Source organism: Siphateles boraxobius, unplaced genomic scaffold (genome assembly GCF_051911475.1).
Source record: "Siphateles boraxobius isolate OS27281-9 unplaced genomic scaffold, OSU_SipBor_1 100, whole genome shotgun sequence".
NCBI lineage: Eukaryota > Metazoa > Chordata > Actinopteri > Cypriniformes > Leuciscidae > Siphateles > Siphateles boraxobius.
Genome location: NW_027508701.1, coordinates 362,501 through 383,026, shown reverse-complemented (window position 1 = coordinate 383,026; position 20,526 = coordinate 362,501). Strand labels below are relative to the sequence as shown.

At 40.0% G+C, this 20,526-nt stretch overlaps 1 protein-coding gene across 2 annotated transcripts in view; it reads left to right on the top strand.

The window, feature by feature from the left end:
• The first annotated feature begins 307 nt into the window (after window positions 1-307).
• cd101 (CD101 molecule) overlaps window positions 308-20,526 on the top strand; it is a 20,953-nt gene continuing 734 nt past the window's right edge. The window contains exons 1-11 of one of the 2 annotated variants that reach the window (XM_077239995.1): window positions 308-721; window positions 1,637-2,005; window positions 2,284-2,700; window positions 3,374-3,775; window positions 6,784-7,167; window positions 7,315-7,689; window positions 13,747-14,130; window positions 16,774-17,169; window positions 17,272-18,069; window positions 18,224-18,607; window positions 20,095-20,526. The exon at window positions 20,095-20,526 is cut by the window's right edge and continues 734 nt beyond it. In XM_077239995.1, coding sequence (XP_077096110.1) covers window positions 628-721; window positions 1,637-2,005; window positions 2,284-2,700; window positions 3,374-3,775; window positions 6,784-7,167; window positions 7,315-7,689; window positions 13,747-14,130; window positions 16,774-17,169; window positions 17,272-18,069; window positions 18,224-18,607; window positions 20,095-20,309 — 4,218 coding nt within the window. In that variant the 5' untranslated portion in view covers window positions 308-627 and the 3' untranslated portion in view covers window positions 20,310-20,526. The remainder of the gene's footprint in view (window positions 722-1,636; window positions 2,006-2,283; window positions 2,701-3,373; window positions 3,776-6,783; window positions 7,168-7,314; window positions 7,690-13,746; window positions 14,131-16,773; window positions 17,170-17,271; window positions 18,070-18,223; window positions 18,608-20,094) is intronic. The other variant, XM_077240005.1, reaches the window with a different exon arrangement.

Sequence of the window (20,526 nt, the reverse complement as noted above, 5' to 3'; positions counted from 1 at the left end):
GAACTCAGGAAAACAGTGATAGGGAATTAAAAAAGAAAAGAAAACTAAACATAACCCTGACACTAGCACATTTTACATGCAAGTCAAATTCAATTTAAGTTCTATGCAAATATGATGATTATATGCATGTACAGGCATCAGAATATACCATACATGGTTATACAAGTATGCATTTCCTTTCCTGCTGTTATTGGGCAATCAGGTTGTCAATGGCCAGAGAGTTTCAGTCCCTCTCTCCCAGCAACCTGTTCCTCGCATGAAACAATCGCAGCAATAAGCAAATGACAACATAGTGGTAAGTAATTTTACAGGAAGTAATTTTCACAGACAAGTTTGATTCTCCTCTCTATGCACCACTTTGAAATACTGAAATAGTACAAAACTGCAGATTTTCAGTCACTGTATAATATCAGTCTTGCTCCATATAGACTGCTGGTCTGTCATAATGCACCGTTCACGTATGCAATGATGAAAAAATGAGGCAAGTGTGAAGAGTTGTGCGAGACAACAGGAAACCAATATTCAGTGCATTCGTTTCCTCCTTTTTATCTGATGTGTCACAGTCACTTGTGTCAGAGAACATATATCAGGTTAAGGTTCTCTTGCTGAAACCTGGATTAACTAGTTATGAGAGAGAAAGCGAAAGGATTGATCAGATTAAGGATGGTGGACTTTTGGCACCTGCCGCGGTTGCTGTTTCTCACAGGACTCCTGCAGGGGGGTAAGACATCATTTCATTATATATTAAAGATTACAAATATATAGACTGGATTTATAATTTGTCCCATTTTGACACTATTAAGTGACTACTATATTCTCAAATTTAAATGAATAATTTGATAAAATGATGCAGTTGTGTAAATACGTGTTTTTACATGGTACTTGTGTTTAAAATATATCTGGATATAATTACAGCTGTAATTAATATCTATATTTACATCAATAATTACACTGTTGACCCTTATCTTACACTTTTACCCCCCCCCCCCCCTAAACATACCCATACTACAAAACCTGTCCTAAACTTACCCGTATCCCACCTCGATAGCAGCACAAGTATTTGCCATTATAAAAATCAACACAAAAAGTGTGTGGAATGCAATGTGGAACGCGAGACATTACCAAGCATCCAAGCTGTACTTTTTTAATACATTGACACGTGGATGGTGACGACTTACAAGTCTAAAAATGACAACATAATACCATAAAGTTACAAAGCTTTACACGATATATATTTTCAAACTTCTGAATAGCTTTGTGGTATTTAAGTGTTATTTACTCAAATAAAACCACTCTGATGAAGCTCTTAAATCGTATTTTGCACTTCTACATATTAAGAATTGCTGTGTGAAAAAATGAGAGGGATCTAATGCTGTCACACAAATATATCATATGGGTTCAGTTGACTTATAGAATATATAGTGCATGGATCACTTTTAGGATAATTTTTGTAATTTTATTTTATTTATAACTTGACATCCCTAGCCCCCATTCACTTTGTTGCATGGAAAAAAATAGTTTGGAAAAAAAAACATTGAGAGTGAGTCATACATGTTTGGAACAACAACTAAATGATGACAAACCATTTTTGGGTGAATATTTAGGATTTGCCTGTCTAATGTCCCTCTCCACACAGATCTGTGCTACGGTCAGCGTCTGGTCCAGATCCAGGAAGGTCCTCTGTATAGAGTGAAAGGATACCCCATCTCCATATCCTGTGATGTCAGTGGGTTTAAAGGCTCACCTGTACAGGATTTTGAATTTAGGGTCAAGAAATCAAACGTGGATATAAATATAATCAGTACTAAAGATCAAGACTTTGCCTACGCAATGTACTCCAAAAGAGTAAGTGAAAAAGAGATTGAGATTGAGAGGTTGTCAGGATCTTCAGTTCTCTTGAGGATCAAAACTTTGCTGGGAGGGGATGCGGGTGATATCTTCTGTCAAACCCCAAACACAGATGGCGGATATTTAGGAAGTTATGAAGCGCAATCAAAACTTAATGGTAAGATATTTCTTTATCTTGAGTATTTTGGTGATTAATCAGATGATTTGGCCATTTTGAGATTATTGATATGTCATTGGCAGCTCTACAGTATATATAGAGAGATCCATCTGTTAGCATCCCAACAGAAGATGATCAGCTATAAGTTGAAGTTGTACATATATTTATTTAAATCACTATTATATCAGACATCAGTTATTCGCTAGATATTGGTATTGAAAAGCACATATTGGTCGACCTCTCGTTGTTACTAATGTTTTCAATGCAAAAATCCACAGTGATTGAGGACACCCTGAAGGCATCGTACTCTGGCTCTTCCTCTCAGAGCTTGTCTGAAGGTGATCCTCTTCAGCTTGAGTGCCAGGTCTCCAGCGAGACATATCAGCACACCCATCTGTCGGTCAGCTGGTTTCTCCACAGTGGAGCGGATGAGAACCCCCGACCAATCATCACTCTGGACAAAGATCTGACTGTAAAGTTAGGAGCTGGATTTGAGGATCGCTACCACGCAGGTCTTATCAGCATGGATAAGGTGGAGGACACAACCTTCAGACTGAAGATGTTGCAAGTGCAGCAATCAGACCAGGGGAACATCTACTGCAAAGCCATTGAGTGGATACAAGACCCAGACCGTTCCTGGACACAGATTGCCCACAAAACCAGCACAGCATGTAACGTGGAGGTCAAACAAATTGGTAAGATTTATTTTTTGTAATTTAAACCAGAGTTTCTCAACTGGTTTTTCTTCAGGACCCAGACTTAGTGAACCAACAGAATTTAGAGTACAAAAGTAAAAACAAATGCCCTTAAAATGTTATTTATTGACATTTATCTACATATGTTACTAAAAGTCTCTTAAATTTCAGTAATCTTATGCTCTCTGCTGTAAATAATTTACAGTACAAAAACAAAACAAACTGTTTCTGTTTTTTTTAAGTGAACATACAATATGTTCTGGGTCATATTTTCTGTTACCTGGAGTAGTTTGTACATACTGTAGTTTTTGAGGATGAGGGCAGGTCACACAGCCTGTCTATCTTCTGCCAAATGACAGATGGATTTATTCTACTATAGAATTTGTTTGGATGCAGAGCTTTTATTAGTTGATCTAAAGTTTAAAAGTCTAATTGTTTTCTCATCCTTACCATGCATGATTATATAGTAAGTCTATTATTCTGTTATTGGAGTTTATCATTATTTCCCCCTGCTGTCTGTGGATCCATCAGAACAGACCTGTAACCTACTGTACCAGTTCAGGAGCACTGATATCATTTATATAGTTACTGTGTGGGTATGTCTCCAGTCATACCACATGTAACTGTGTAAGAGAACCTTGTACATCTCATGATTTTTCCTGTGTTTCATAAGTGGCCCCTGATGCAGGTTCGTTCAGTGTCTATATGAAGGCCTCAAAGGGGCCCCTACAGGTGGGAGATGCACTGGACATCCACTGCAGTGTGAAGGCACAGAGTCTTCCTGGTCATTTATTTTCTGTGACCTGGCTGAAGAACCAGAAGAGCGTGGCTCAGATTGGACCTTCTGGGATGCTCACCGTGTTTGACAGTTATAAAGAGAGAGAGAATGCAGCGGAGATGAGAGCAGTGAAAACCAGTCGCACGGACTACTTTCTGACCATCCGTTCAGCTAGGGCTGAAGACCAGGGCCAATACCAGTGTGAAGTATGGCAGGAAGACATGAATGATGATGGTACCTTCAGAAGAATACAAAAACAACTGTCCAGTCCAGAGACTGTGAGCATCACGGCCAAAGGTAAATAATGCTGCAGTGTTTCTCTTCTACAGTCAAGTGGACTTTATTGTGTTGCAATTCAGTTGTTTTGGTGTTCTGGTCATTGCCAAGGTCAAATTTTGTACATTTTCTTTTTGTAAAGAATACTTGTGGGCATTGTGTTAAAAGGTGCTCCATGCATTTTACTTATCATTGTTTACAGACCTCCAAAATACTCTCCAGCCTTTGCTGAGGACTTTACAGAACTGTTATCAACAATTTCCTCAGAGTTTGACTGTTTTACCATTGCTGGAGATTTTAACATAATGCAGAAACCAATATGGCAAAAGAAATCAAAACTGTTTTAAAAACTTTTGATCTGACTCAGCATGTACATGGACCCACACACAATCGTGGACACACTCTAGATTTACTTATCAGTAAGGGTCTAAACATTTCATCGACTGTTATTAAGGATGTAGCACTGTCTGATCATTTCTGTAATTTCTTTGATATATTGATCTCTCCTGCCATTGAAGCTAGATCTGTGTCTGCCAAGAAGAGATGCTTAAATGAGAACACTAGTGTACTATTTATCTAGGCTATATCTTTAACACCAATCATTTCTGCTGACTCTGTTGATTTTCCCCTTGATTTTTTTAACTCAAAAGTTAAAAGTGTTATAGAGTGGTAGACAAAAAGCACATTGGAGAAACTCAACAGCAGTGCAAAATATGAAAAGACAATTCAGAAAAGCGGAAGACATAAGTCCATTATAAAATCTACAAAGACAGCATCCATGCTTTCAATATGGAACTAGACAAAGCTAGACAGACTTTCTTCTCGAATATTATAAACAACAACTTAAACAACACACACACTCTTTTTGCTACTGTAGAGAGTCTAACAACCCCCCCAAGTCACAATCCCAGTGAAATTCTCTCAGACAGCAAGTGCAGTGAGTTTGCTTCCTTCTCTGAGAAAATCAGTAATGCGCTGGGGTCAAATAGATCAGACCACAACCCGAGAAAGTAGTCACTATGTCCGATTTCGAAGAAATTGATGGCAAAATTTTGGAAGAAACCGTACAGCACCTTAAAAAATCAACCTGCGCCCTTGACGCACTTCCCACATCTTTCTTCAAAAGTGTGTTAAACTGTTGAGAAGCAGATCTCCTAGAAGTGGTAAATGCCTCACTTCTCTCTGGGAGTTTTCAGAACTCCCTGAAAACTGCAGTTGTCAAGCCCCTCCTGAAAAAGAGCAATCTGGATAAGACCATATTAAACAACTATAGACCAATCTCAAATCTTCCTTTCATAGGCAAGATCATTGAAAAAGTTGTCTTCAATCAGCTGAACAAATTCTTAAGCTCGAATGGATACTTTGACAATTTTCAATCTGGTTTCCGACCGCACCACAGCACAGAGACAGCGCTCATAAAGATAATAAACGATATTCGCTTAAATACTGATGCAAGCAAATTCACTGCTGCATTTGACTCTGTCGATCACAACATACTTCTTCACAGGCTGGAAAACTGGGTGGGGCTTTCTGGGATAGTCCTAAAATGGTTCAGGTCATACTTAGGAGGGAGAGGTTATTATGTGAGTATTGGAGATCATAAGTCTGAGTGGACATCCATGACATGCGGAGTCCCTCAAGGCTCAATTCTTGCACCACTCCTATTCCACGTGTACATGCTCCCAATGAGCCAAATAATGAGAGAGAACCAAATCGCTTACCATAGCTATGCAGACGACATACAGCTCTACTTATCCCTATCGCCTAACGATTACAGCCCCATTAACTCCCTGTGCCAATGCATTGATGAAGTAAACAGTTGGATGTGGCAAAACTTTCTTCAGTTAAAAAAAGACTAAACTGAAGTCATTGCATTTGGAAACAAAGATGGTAAATGGTAAATGGACTGCATTTATATAGCACTTTCACAGACCCAATGGCCACCAAGGTGCTTTACATATTGCCTCACATTCACCCATTCACTCACTCACTCATACACCGACGGCGGTGTCAGCCATGCAAGGCGCCATCCAGCTCGTCGGGAGCAAGATGAGGTTCTCAAGGTGAATGCATACCTTCAATCTAGGGGTCAAACAACTAAAAATCAAGTCAGGAATCTTGGTGTGTCTCTAGAGTCAGATCTTAGTTTCAGTAGTCATGTCAAAGCAATAACTAAATCAGCATACTATCACCTGAAAAATATTGCAAGAATTAGATGCTTTGTTTCCAGTCAAGAGAAACTGGAGAACCTTAGAGAAACTTGTGCATGCTTTCATCACCAGCAGGGTTGATTATTGTAATGGACTCCTCACTGGCCTTCCCAAAAACACCATAAGACAGTTGCAGCTCATACAGAACGCTGAGCAGAACCAGAACATATGAACATATCACACCAGTCCTCAGGTCTTTACACTGGCTGCCAGTTACATTTAGGATTGATTTTAAAGTATTATTACTGGTATATAAATCATTCAATGGGCAAGGACCTCAATACATTGCAAATATGCTCACTGAATATAAACCCAACAGATCACTCAGATCATTAGGATCACATCAGCTAGAAATACCAAGGGTTCACTCTAAACATGGCGAGTCTGCTTTAGCTACTATGCTGGAACTCTTCCAGAAGAGATCAGATGTGCTCCTACAGTAGTCACATTCACATCCAGACTCAAAACACATCTGTTTAGCTGTGCATTTACTGAATAAACACTGTGCCACTGTTTTCGTCCGACTGATTGTACTGTATTTTATTTTATTTTTTATTCTAAACTTTTAATTGTTCTTATTTCTTTTGATTATTTTAATTTCTTCTTTGTAAAGCACTTTGAATTACCATTGTTTATGAAATGTCCTATATAAATAAACTTGCCTTGCCTAAAGAACACCCTGGACATCTACCATGTAATGAGAAAATTAATTATTATTTATAACAAATATATAAATACACAGAATAAATAAATAATTAAATGATATGTTATTGCATGACAAGACACTGACATTGCCTGTTTATTTGCCTGTCTGGTCAGAGAGTGATCTGACGCTGGTCATGATGATGGAGGATGCTGTGACTGAGGGAGATACACTACAGGTCTCCTGCTCTGTGTCGGGATCCAAAGGTCCTTTATCAGTGTCATGGCAACACAAGAAAGACTCAGGGGATTCCTTCAGTGATGTCATTAGTCTGACCCATGAGGGAGTGATGAAAGATATTGGGACAAAGTATCAGAGCAGACATGTTCAAACACTCCAATCTCCAGCTGGAAACTTCACCCTGGAGATCGGTGCATCTGCAACATCTGACAGAGGCGAATACAGGTGCATTGTGTCTGAATGGACCATACAGAGCAATGGAGAGATGACGAAAGCCAACACCCAGTCTCAGCAAAAAGCCATTTCAGTTCATTCTGTTGGTAAGACTGTTATATAATCACACATTATTCTCAGGATCAGATAAACTGTCTAGATATGCTGACATAAATTATTTGTCATTACTTATATTTCTACTGCATGTTACTGATACCAGAGTATGAATAATCACTGCAGACATTTCTTTTCAGAATCTCAAATGACGGTGACCTTGAAAAGTCGTACAACAAATGTGCCTATAAATTCTTCAGTAGAATTACTATGTATAGTCAAAGGGCCTAAAGTGTCTCTGGCTGTACGCTGGATGTTTCAGCCACCCAATTCAACTGTACAAACGAATATTTTATCCATACGCCACACTGGAGAAATCGCCTGGGGAGCAGATCGGAGAAACTATCAGCTGTCCATTCAGACACAGCCGTCAGCCACACATTTGTTGCTCATAGTGCCACAAGCCAGCAAGCAACAAGAAGGACAGTACCATTGCCAGGTTGATGCATATCAAAATAATGTACAGAAAGCTACTAAGAACTCCAACCTGTTGGCGGTGACTGTACAAAAACCTGGTAAATACAGATGTTTTTTTTAAATAATTGTATTAAGAAGGTACATTCTACATCAAACATTCTCATATCTTTTGATTTTAAGGCCTATGCTGAAATGCCTAAAATCAGTTTTGTAGACAAATATAAGTTGATTAGTCTGATGTTACATTATGTGTCATTAACTACTATATACATATATAACATGTGTACATACAAGTTGTTACAATGTACTTATATTAAAAGTATCTGCACATAATTGCACATGTAATCACATAGTTGACCTTAAAATAACCTTTAAACTGCTTTTATACCTACCCTTCTTCTAACCCTACCCATATTCCAACCTGGTCACATGTTATTTTTTAATTACACAAATATGTATTTGGTAATATTAATTCGACAATATTTACTTACTATTCATTTAGGGTAGGGCTAGATTTAGGGATAGTTGCATCTAAAGTCTACACCGAACAGACAAATGAAACCACTATGGTTCAATGGTCAGAAAGGTGGTGAAGCATTGCACTGTGGAGTGCATAGGACAAGCTGGAGCAGTAGTTCCCAAAGTGGGTGCTGTGACAACTGGCCAGGGGTGCCGCCGAAACTCAGCCTTTTTTCAATTTAAACAGCCTAAAATAGCTATAGTACCATATAATAACTTTTAACAGCATATATTTTCAAAAATATATTTGGAGTATGTACAAAAACACTGATATATTTTATACATTTTTAAAGTTTTAATAGCCTTCTCCACTCAGCCTCGTCCTTTGTGCATGCTCAATTTTATATTTCACGCAGAGATTGACAGGATAGGGCAAAGATGGAGCTAGAATTCTCATCCCTGGCATACGAGAAAAACAAAACAAAAAGGCAGCGCTTGTCAGTGGAGCATGATCTACGAGTTGCACTATCTTCAATCTACCCCGTATCAAGAAACCATGCTCGCAAAAGCAGGCACATGTTTGAACAAAGCAAATGAAAAACTAAAGAAAAAATTGAAGGAAATGTTTTATGAAAACCTTGACTCCATTATCATGTCCACACCAACGAGTGACAAATGAATAATACTTGGCGAGAGTGGGAAATGAACACAGCAGTTGGGAAGTCATCAGCCTTCATGGACTCGGCAGGATAAATGGCAATTGATTGATGCTGCTGACACCGTGTACAGAAAACAACCTTACAATCAGCAACACCGTCTTCAAAATGGGCAACAAATATAAGACAAGATGGATGCATCCAAGCAGTGGCATCATTATGACTCTGTCCTTTTGCTCAGGTGGGATGTGCGAGACATCCATATTAAAGGAACCATGCAAGGAGCTGAGTATTGGACAGACAACATATTGATAAGGTCTACCTTAACATTGCCTCATTGTGAAAGAAGCCCAAGTTAACCAGAGCCATGTACAATCGTGTCAAACTAAGGAGAAAATGAACCACTTCAAGCAGATGATGTGAGTGAGTCGGCAAAATATACCCTTGGTCTTAAGTAGCAAGCCAAGCAAGACTGGTTTGATGAGAACGACGGAAGGATTAGCTGACTGTTGGAAGAAAAACACATGGCATATATTGAGTGGCAAAATGTCCACAACTCCATAGTGAAGAAAGCCAGCTTCAAGAACACCAACAGAACACGACTCTGAAGGCAGTCTTATGGGCCTTCAAGACGAAGCATCACGCCACATCAAGTAACATTTATCCGATTTATCTGATAAAGTTGACCCATCAGCTTTGGATTCTATCCCACTGAAGCCTACACTCAATGACATTAACCTGCTCCCAACCCTGAAGGAAGTAAACTGGGCAATCAATCAGACTAGAAGTGTTAAAGTGGCCAGTTTGCATGGCATCCCTGCTGAGATTTTCGAAGTGGCAAGCTTGGAAACGCTCTGCATCTTGACCAACATCTGGGATGAGGAAATCATGCCACAAGAATTCAAAGATGTCACAGTGGTAACCATCTTTAAGAATAAGGGCAGAAAAGCACACTGTGGCAAGTACAGAGGCATCTCACTTCTGTCAATTACTGGAAAGATCATTGCAAGAATTCTTAATAGGCTGATTGACTCCATCTCAGAGAAGTCCTTAACAGAGGCTCAGTGAGGATTCAGACGTGGCCGTAGCACCATTTACATGGTCTTCACAGTCAGGCAGGTTCAGGAAAAATGCATCAAGCAGCATATGAATTTCTATGCTGTTTTCATCGACCTAACAAAGGTTTTTGACCCCATAAATAGAGAATCCATGTGGACCATTCTTGTAAATTTGAATGCCCCAGAAAATTTACAAACCTGATCTGCCTCTTTCACTACAGGATGATGGATGTTGTCCTCTCCAATGGAGATGCTTTACTTTCATTTGACATTTCATTTGGGGTGTGGCATGATGTGTGCAAGATGTGTGCTTGCTCCCATTCTTTTCAACGTATTCTTTACCTGCTTCCTGGCACATTCTCTATAAGAACTCGAGAGAGGAGTGTACCTGTGATATAGATTTAATGGCTCCCTTTTTTGATATCCGGAGACTGAATATCAAATCGATCGAACGGCTGATACTGATCCTGTTTGCTGATAACTGTGCCCTTATGGCACACTCAGTGTTGGATCTCCATGTCATCATGAACAGAGGTTGCACATCTCTTTGGCCTCACCATCAGTCTTAGGAAGACTGAGGTCTTATTTTAGCCTGCTACTGAGTCTAGACCCATTCCATAGTGACCATAGAAGTAGCAAAGCATCATCTCTTCTGATGACTCGCTAGACAAGAAGATGTCTTCATGCATCAGAAAAGCCAGCCAATCCCTCAGCCGTGTACATACAAGAGTACAGGCCCACAAGAACAAGCTGGCAACCAGTTTGATCAGATCAGGGTATACAGGTCATTCATGCGCACTAGTCTTTTCTATGGCTGTGAAACCTGGACACTGCACTGAAAGCACCTGATACAGCTTGAGCTATTCCATCAGAGGGCTCTATGATCAATCATCAGCATCAAATGGCAGGACAGAGTTTTGGACAGAGTGGGCCTGGTCAGTATCGAGGCCATGATCATGTTTGTTGGACAGGCCATGTTATACATATAGACAGTTCCCATATCCCATGTCAATTGCCTTATTACACACATAGTTAAGGTTTGAGTGCCATCTGCTCTGTTGTGACCAAAAGAGCGTGGGAGATTTATATAGTTTTTCTTAGTTACAAACCTGAACCCGACCTGTAACCAAAGATATTCATGAAACATTAACCCAAACCCAACCCAAAACCCGCAATTTCGTCTGGACCCATCAGGCTCCGGTTGAGTAGCAGACCTTTCCTTAACTGTCCCAAATTGTCTACATCCAGAATAGGTCTTATCAGTCAAACAAGTTCCCAACAGAGGAAGACTGCACAAAAAGTGATGTCATCGTAATCAATAGTTAATATTATATTATCACTGCTATCACTATAGTAAATACATTTAACATTTAAATTAAAGTGTTACCCCTAATTGCAATAAATGAAAATCTGGCCAAAGTTTTGCATAACAACATGTATGCACATAATAAATACATTATATAAAATGTTTAATTTTATATTGTAAGTGCATAGTAGTTAAAGACTCCTAATATAAAGAGGGGCTGATTTGTTTAACATTTTGGTTATTGCATAATTCCCATAATTCCATTGGTGTTATTTCATAGTTTTAAATAGGGGTCATATGATGCTTTTTTAATGTTTTCCTTTAGTGTGTAATGTATCTGTGCATGTATAAGATCTGCAAAGTTACAAAGCTCATAGTCTCCTACAAATGATTTTATTCTAAAAGAGAACACTACTCCAGACTGTCAGGGGTTATGTTCTGTTATGTTCTGTTGGTTCTGTTTATCCCTGTGCCTATCATTCGACATGTCCTAGTGTGTATGATTAATGATTCCATTCTTAATGCATAAGTTCCCTCGTTTAGTTATGTTTAGTTTAGTCACTTTGCATGTTCTACATCTCAAGCCTCAGCGGGCTGTCCAAGGTACGTCTCCCAGGGAGCAGTTCTCGTTACAACTTTGCCACATTCGTGGAGGGGGGCTGGTGAACATTCCACGGAGGAAGACACCAGCCCCACTCCAGACCCTGACCGAGAGCCTAGTCAGCCTTCACTCCGCCTGATGGAGCTACAGAAAAACTTCACTGCAGACATGGAGCCAGAGCCTGCCATGGACAATGAGCCAATACATCCAGCTGAGCAACACCCTGCCCCAGAGTCTGAGCCCATGGAAATGTCTGACCAGGTGCGTGAGATTGCTACAATGCCCTTGGGTCTTCTAGCACCCAACTCTGCCTCGGCGTGAGGATTCCCCTTCTCTGCCTCCAGCCACAGAGCCCTGGACTCCACCCTGGTCCTCCGACCCATCGGCTTCGCCTTGGCTCAATGCTCCCTAAGCTCAACCGTGGTCCTTCATCCCACCAGTTTCACCAGGCTCCCTCATCCTCCGTCTCCTCCCTGTTTCAGGCTTCACCCTGGTTCCACCACTGGAATCCTGTCTTCTGGCTGCGCTCCACCCTCCATCCCTTTGGCTTCACCAGGCTCCGGCTACACCATTGTCCTCGATCACTCTGACTCCACCACAGTCTTCTCGGTCTCTGCCTCTGCCTCGATTCAAAGACCGAGCTCCAAAGCTTCACCTTGGCCTTCCTGAATTGTGGTGTCTGGCTCCTTGTTTCCTTTTCTCAGTCTGGGTTTCCACCATGCCTGGCTCCTTTGCAGGAGATCACATCCCTGGTCACTGCTCCCAGTCCTCCACCATGGCTCCTTCGTCCTGCTACCTCACCTTGGACCACCGTGCTGGCTGTGGCCTGGTCCCTGCATGGCTGCTCCTGCTCCTGGCCCCTCCTGGGACCTCCTTCCCTCCCCTCCCGCATGGAATGGTTCACCTGCCCCTGACCGTTTTTGTCCCTCTCCTCTTCCACGTCCTCCTCCAGAGCCCACACCCTCCCTTCTCAGTTGGGCCTTTCCAGAGAGGGGCGTACAGTCAGGTTTATCTTCTGTTCTATGTGTTTTTGTTCTATTTTCCCTGTGCCTGTCATTTGACCCAGTTTCCCAGTGTGTCTGATTAATGATTCCGTCCACCTGTTCTGTTAATTAACTCGTTAGTTCCCCCGTTTAGTTCTGGTATAAGTACTCCCTGTTTTGTTCAGTTCTTTGTCAGTTCTTATCAATATTAAGAGGTTATTTCCTGTGGGTTTCATTTTTGGATTAAAGACTATTTCCTGGTATTCTCCTTTATCAGAAGGAGCAGCCACTCGTAACACAGACCTACCTAAAACGCTTTAATATTACACAATCCAGATATTACTTCCGCAAACATCTATGTCACAATGTGAAATATTAGCATAATGCCCACCCAAAGGCATACACAACGAAAAAAGATGAGGATTCAGTGAATTGTAGTATTGTCACCATGTCTCGGAGACGCTGTGTTTCCATGCAAAACCCTGTTCCTTGGCCTGCCGAAAATGGCTAAAATTAGGAAATTTGTTTGTTAGTATTTATTTGAAACGTTGTTCCTGAGTAGTAAAACCCAAAAGTTAGCTTGTGTACAGCACATTTTACAGAGGACAGATTTCTGAACCTGGGACTATATTAGAAGTATATACTTTTTCAAATGTTTTAAACTGTATTTTATGTTGTTACTTCAGAACACAAACCTTTTACAATTAGAAGATACATTAAAAACGAGAGATATCAATTGAGAAAGGAGAACTGGAAACTTAACCATGGCTCAGACAGAACAAACACATGTGACCACATATGCCAACATTGTGTGTGTGTGTGTGTGTGTGTGTGTGTGTGTGTGTGTGTGTGTGTGTGTGTGTGTGTGTGTGTGTGTGTGTGTGTGTGTGTGTGTGTGTGTGTGTGTGTGTGTGTGTGTGTGTGTTTCAAGCATGTAAATTAAATAACAGAACATTTGTAAATGTCCTTTCCCCGAGCTGCAAAATCATATCCTACTACTTTTATAAAGCATTTAGATAACTGTAGATTCAGCAGTTTACTGAATATTTCTGTCTCTCTCTCTTCTCCTCACGTTGTATTGTTTTCCAACAGTCAGCCGGATGAGCCTGTCTAAACTCAAGTCTCGCCTGGAAACCACTGTCAACACTGATGCTAAGTTTGAATGCTCAGTCCTGACGACAACCACAGATACTTCTCGTTTCACGATAACATGGATGATTGGGTCCCAGATGCTCTTAACTATGGATCTAGATGCTGTTGTCAAGTTTGGCCCCGCAGCTGGACTAGAGATGGACCAGAGAATCCACATGGAAGTGAGACAGAAACAGACCTTCCAGCTGACTGTCCATCAGGTCAGAACATCTGACAGTGGACAGTATCGTTGTGAGGTGGAAGAGTGGCTTCAGGATCCTCTTGGTGACTGGTATTCCCTAAAGAAAATGTCTGGTTCCACAGAGCTTGTTGTCAAAGAGAAAGGTAAAAAAATAAAACACACAAACACACACTTCATTGCAATGGTCTTTTCAATGAACTGCAATAATGCAAAAAATGTGACACAAATACGTTTTTAATGATTATGAACAGGCTTGTGCACAATTCAGAATTAAATTGAGAATGACTCCTGAATTCCAATACAATTCTTGAATTTGAATTGAATTTGAATTGATGTCAAAAACAGGATGTAGAATCACATTTATAATGGGTAACTTATAACAGTAAGCAATTACATTTCCAAAGTAACCTTCCTAACACTGAATGTATGTGAGATTCAACCAGAGTGCGAATTACCCCACCATAATTGGGGGGTACTGCCCCTTCACTTCTTCTATGACCATCATGGTCCACTACCATATCAATCCCCACCGTGATCGCCAAGTGCAACATGTGTTGTGCAACACACATACAAGGTCTAAACATGCGACAAACTGATAATCAGTAGGCTACAGAATATCTCATTGTTATTATATATCCAAAAGAGAACTGTTTTGATCAACTCCCAAAAGTTAGAAGTTAAGTGCACTGAAATACCATTCTAATTACTAGTAAAAGTAATAGCTTTTCAAGAAGCCTATTGCCTATTTCATGAAATATTGATTTGGTTTATTTTTAGATTTCATAAGACCTGGAGGTAAGACCCAACCCTCTCATATACTGTATAAACAGAAACCAATTTTCCATTGTAGTCTATGGTAGTCAGTGTCAAATCAACACAATCTTTAATGTGATTAAGGAGCATACTATAAAAAACCATACTACCACCTGGGGTGGTAAAGGGGTGGCATGAGGTTTCAGGAGGGGGGCCATGGACATTATTCATAATTTAAAATGCTACGGTTTTCATTGAATGTGTTTTGTTCTCTACACCTACATTACACGGAGTGGGAGTCAAATCAGAGATGTAGCTGGGTTTTTGGATGGTGAGGGTCTTAATTTGTGAATTGTGGACCCTTTCTCTGTGTAATCACTATCAACAGTCTGTGTAGTCTATACTTAAATTGTACTTTGTGAAAAAGCAATTCTTGGGGGGTTTGCTCCCCAGGAGATAAAAAAAAAAAAAAAGACCCCTCAAATGATGTCTTCTAGTGAGTTTTGAGGAAATATGAACAGATTTAGTCATACGACACACACACACACACAGTTCGATCGCGCCCGCGCCTCTCTCTCTCTCTCTCTCTCTCACACACACACACACACAGTTCGATCGCGCCCACGCCTCTAATACACTAACAATGTTGTTTGTAGATCCGCCCCTGATTTTAACTCACCACAATGTAAAGCTTGATTTAAATTGAGAATTATCTTGCTACCTAACCTTGCTAACTAACCTTGGTAACTAAGGTCCACTTAACTAGCCTCAGTGGGTAAGTAGCAGTTAAGTAGCTGGTAATTCAATGTATGAAGACGTGACATGAGCTATGAAAGAACAAAACACGTTAATAAATGAAGGTTGTAAAATCAACAAGCTAGACGTCAGCTAGCAACTTACATTTATCCATGCAGGTCAGCAGCAAACCGTTCTCTATCTCCGTTGCTTCTAGCCACGGTGGTTAAAAATGGTACGGTCCACAATAGGGGTGTCTGAAATCGCTTTACATTAAAATGTTCCTACAGTGAAAATAGGAGTTGACTTGTAGCCTATTGTAACTCTAATTATATTTTTTCACAATATCAGAAAAATTATCTGACCCCCCCAAAACTGATATTTCTGTCCCTTTGGGAGGTACTGGGTCTTCATTGGGGGGTATAGTACCCCCCAGTACCCCCTGTAATTCGAACTATGGATTCAACACATTCTTTCTGTTGTGTGACTGTGTGGAATTTCTTTGAATTGCCATGAATTTAATTCCACTTCCTGTCATTCCAATTCCAATTCAACTTCATGTGGGGCGGAGTCAATTCAATTCAAATTCCAATTCATGAATTGAATGGATGCCAATTCTGAAATTCTGAATTTTGCACAAGCCTGATTATGAAATGATTATACTAACTCTTCTTTACTTGGGTCAAATAAAAGTCTAGTTTAAAATGTGTTTCAAATATTTTAATATTTTAACAAAACTACTTTACTGACCTTTTCTAAGAAGTAACAATACAATATACTGTATATTTTTAATGAGACCTTTTTATTGTTATGATATAATGAGATTCAGGCAAGCCGATCTAATGAGAAATCACAACTATTTAACAAGGTAGCGTTTTCATATGAACGAAGTTGTTGTACAATGTAAATTATAATGAAATGTGCCCTTTTTTTTTAGAAAAAAGTAAGCATGAAGGTTCACTCATAACCACATACCTAAACCTAATCGTCAGTGGGACATAAGCATATTGTACGAAAATGTACGAATGAGATCATACAAATTCGTACGAATTAGCCGCCAATTCACTAAAACATTAAATAGTTACAAATTGCCATGAATGTGTTTTGGATGAAGTTGTGACCACATTTATAACTTTTTGCCACCAAAAATATCAAAATGACATCATAGAAGAGACTATTATTCAAATTCTTGCATGTATGGATGATGTATTTTAGAATAAATTAAGAAATTCAGGTAGAAAAAAAGACCTTGTATCATAACCCACTTACTGATGTTGTACTTGTCTTTTATGTTTTAGCCAGTGATTTCAGAATGAATAAAGCTGACACTCAGCCGAAGGTTAAAGAGGGAGAGCAACTGGTGTTGAATTGCTCAGTGGATGGTATTGGGTCTGATTCCACACTTCGCTACTCCCTTTCCTGGTTATTTAACCGAGATCAGTCCCCCAGTGTGACACTTCTGACCTATAGTTATGATGGCCGTCTGATGTTCAACAGCCATGAGTTTGAGGGACGGCTCCACTTCTCCAGCCCAGCAGTGGGTGTCTTTCAGTTGTCTATACATAGAGCCATCCAGGAAGACAGGGGGCGCTATTACTGTCAAGTTAATCAGTACCAGCTGGACTGTAAAGGTCAATGGTCATCTAAGGCAAGCGACAAGTCAGGTTACACAAATGTTAGTGTTCAGCTTATAGGTGAGTATTCTATTTTTTTTTTCATTTAGAGTTCTGAAATCATAAAAAAATGTACTTAGAAGATAATTTATCTTGTATTTTTTTTTTCTTAAATTAAATCAGAGAACAAACTGCATGTGCACAAGGAGGACAAAAGCCTCAATATCACCAATCTGCAAGAGGGGGTCACCGTTAGCTGCATCATTGACTCACGGTCCAGTGATGTATCTGTGTTTGAGGTGACTTGGTCCAGGGGTCAGAGAGACGAACGACCCATCCTCATCTTCAATGCCAGCCGTGACGGAACCTTACACAGTGCAATCGATGATAAAGATCTGGTGTTTAGACGCCCAAGTGCCATGCACTATAAGCTGACTGTGCCAAACATCAACCCCACTGATACTGGCCTTTACTATTGTCAGGTTGCTGAATGGATTCAGACAGCTGCGAACAAGTGGAGAAGGATTGGTGAAGACAAGTCTGGAGAGCTATCCGTCCATGTGGACACTGCGGAGAGCAAAAAAACAGACAGCTTTACCATGGACAGGACTGAAAAGTATCTTAACACCAAAGAAGGAGAGCAGTTTGAGCTTGCATGCTCTCTGAATGTAGAAAAAGAGGATCCTACACATCACTACACTCTCAGATGGGTGTTTAATAGCCTGGAATCTACTAACGGGATAACTTTATTGTCATACTCTTATAATGGTCGTCTACAGTACTTTACAGAAAACAAGGACAGGTTACGCTTCTCTAGACTTACTTCTAGTACTTTTAATCTGGTTGTATTAAACTCAGATACAGCTGATAGTGGAAGCTACCAGTGCCGAGTTGAACAGTGGCAGCTCGATTGTGAGGGTCAGTGGAAACTAATGGCACAAGCCCAATCAGGCTCAACTAACGTCACGGTTCGCAGTATTGGTAATACATCAGTTTACACTTTATCCAGTTTTCATCAACTAGTAGTCTTATTAATAACTTACGAAACCCTGTAATATTGCTTATGGCTATCAACATATGACCGTCTTCTGTTTCATTCTTGTTTGATCTGTGATGTTGTGTTTGATTTAAACAGAAAGTAAACTGCATGTTAAGAAGGAGAACCGAATGCTCAACATCACCGATCATCAGGCTGGGTTCACCGTTGACTGTGACATTGACTCTCAGTCCAGTGATAAGTCTACCTTTGAGGTCACCTGGTTCAAGGTTCAGGAGGAAGGACCAGTCGCTATATTCACTGCCAGTCGGGATGGTACCTTACACAGTGCAATCAGCGATAAACAACTGGTGTTTGGACGACCACTTGCCACACACTACAAACTGACTGTGCAGCAGATCCAGCCCACTGATGTGGGGCAATACTACTGTCAGGTAGAGGAGTGGCTTCCAACTGCTGACAACTGGAGGAAATTCGTTTCAGATAAATCTGGAGAGCTCTCTGTCCATGTCCACACTGAAGGTAACTATCTACAAATAACTTGTCTTTATACTAATGATACTTTAAAGGTGCTTTAAGCAAGGGTTTCCCAAAGGGGTTTGCAAGAGAACGGCATGCCAGCGCACGTACGTCTCCAAGATGTCTGTTAAAGATCTCTTCATCTGGAAAGCATCTGCAGTTTACTAACATATGATAGACATCTTTAAGATGTCAGTTTAACATACATTCTAAATCATTACATATTTTTCTAAACTAAGACATTTTCTAAACGTCTATTTGACATCTGACAGGAAACGTCCTATAGACGTATTGCAGATGAGCAAACACTCTAAAAAATACGTCTTCCAGATGTAAACGCACATCAAATAGACGTCTCCGTGATGTACTTGTGCTATCTGGGCAGAGGGTTTGTGGATTAATGAACAGCAAATAATTCAATTGAATGTACTATTAAAATGAATAAATGGGCCTGCGCAGTGAATCGTAATACAACTGAAATTGTAGTATAGCTATAGTGTGGTTAAGAAATCAAAGGCTGGGATAGTATAGTTTGTTGCGCTGCGTATTTCAGGGTAAAGTGTGGCACTGTTAGTTTACACACGTCCAGCTTATAATACAGTGTCTTCAGCATCTCAGAGCGGCTCAGTTCACAGCAAATGCTGCCTCTCATGAACTCTCTGTATGTGCTGTGCCTTTAATGTTTGGAAACACAATGTTAGGGTCACTTTATTACACATCCGCACATTACATAACCATTTTCTTTTGGGGGGGGGGGGGGGCAGTAAAGCAATATAACACATTTTCATAGGGGATCCAATGTCACAGCACAGTTTAAATTGCAATATTTGACTAAATAATCTCAATGCATTTTTTTGGCCAAGCTATTCAGCTTAATATTTTATTTTAAAATGAAACCGATAAAAAATGTAGCACTTACTAAAAAACATGTCATATTTTATCTGTTTACTTGTATGCCATGTGTCCATTAACTTTCATTATTCTGACTATACATTATTAATATTAAATTAAAATCTCAGGGGTTAGTCCAAGTAAATATTTTATGTCTCTGTGGTTCGTCTGACAAAAGAGTTCGGGAACCACTACTGTAAGTGATTTGAGCCATTTTTGATCATTTCCACTAGACTTTGGTTTTAGGGATGTTGACAGAGTAATTTAGTGACTACAGTAAGTAGAATATGTTAAAGGTTAAGCATCCTTCTTGTTGACCCCTGTGCTATTTATTCCCATTCATCACAATGCCAGTTTCTTAGTTGACTCAAGTTCCCCTAGAAGTACACACACATTGTGGGCACACACATATTTCGAGGCAAGCACTTCATAAATGACTAATCACTCTAGAGCTGCAGGAAATGACATCATGACAACATTAAGCCTGACCTTATTTTAAAAATCACTTCCAGCACATTCATCCATTAATCTAATGGATACACAAAACTACAAATATTTTGCAGTTCTAACATTATCGAACATTTGATTTGTTTTCACAGGTGATCCTGAAAAACAGGCAAACCCGTTAGGAACAGCACTGGGAATCACTATTCCTCTGATATGTTTACTTGTATTGGTTGTAATATTGTTCTTGAGAAGAGAGCACAAGAGGAACTGTGATCTGAAGAAAAAGAAAGCCTGTCTGTGGGCCGAAAACAACCCTCTTACCCCTGTGCCGGAGGAGGTCTCTTCTCCTGAAGCGGATCATTCCTGATCCCAACCTGCCTACAGCCACAGTATTAATCACACGGCCTGAGACACACACAGCGTACTGTTACTACAGTTATCTATTTTAACTCAGATACAAGTTTATTTACTCGTACATTTTATGATAATGCTAACCAGACTCATTTGTGTTAAATTATTAATATTACTGTAAATAAATTCAATAGGCAAGATAAATAGAATATACATACATGATATCAAACAGG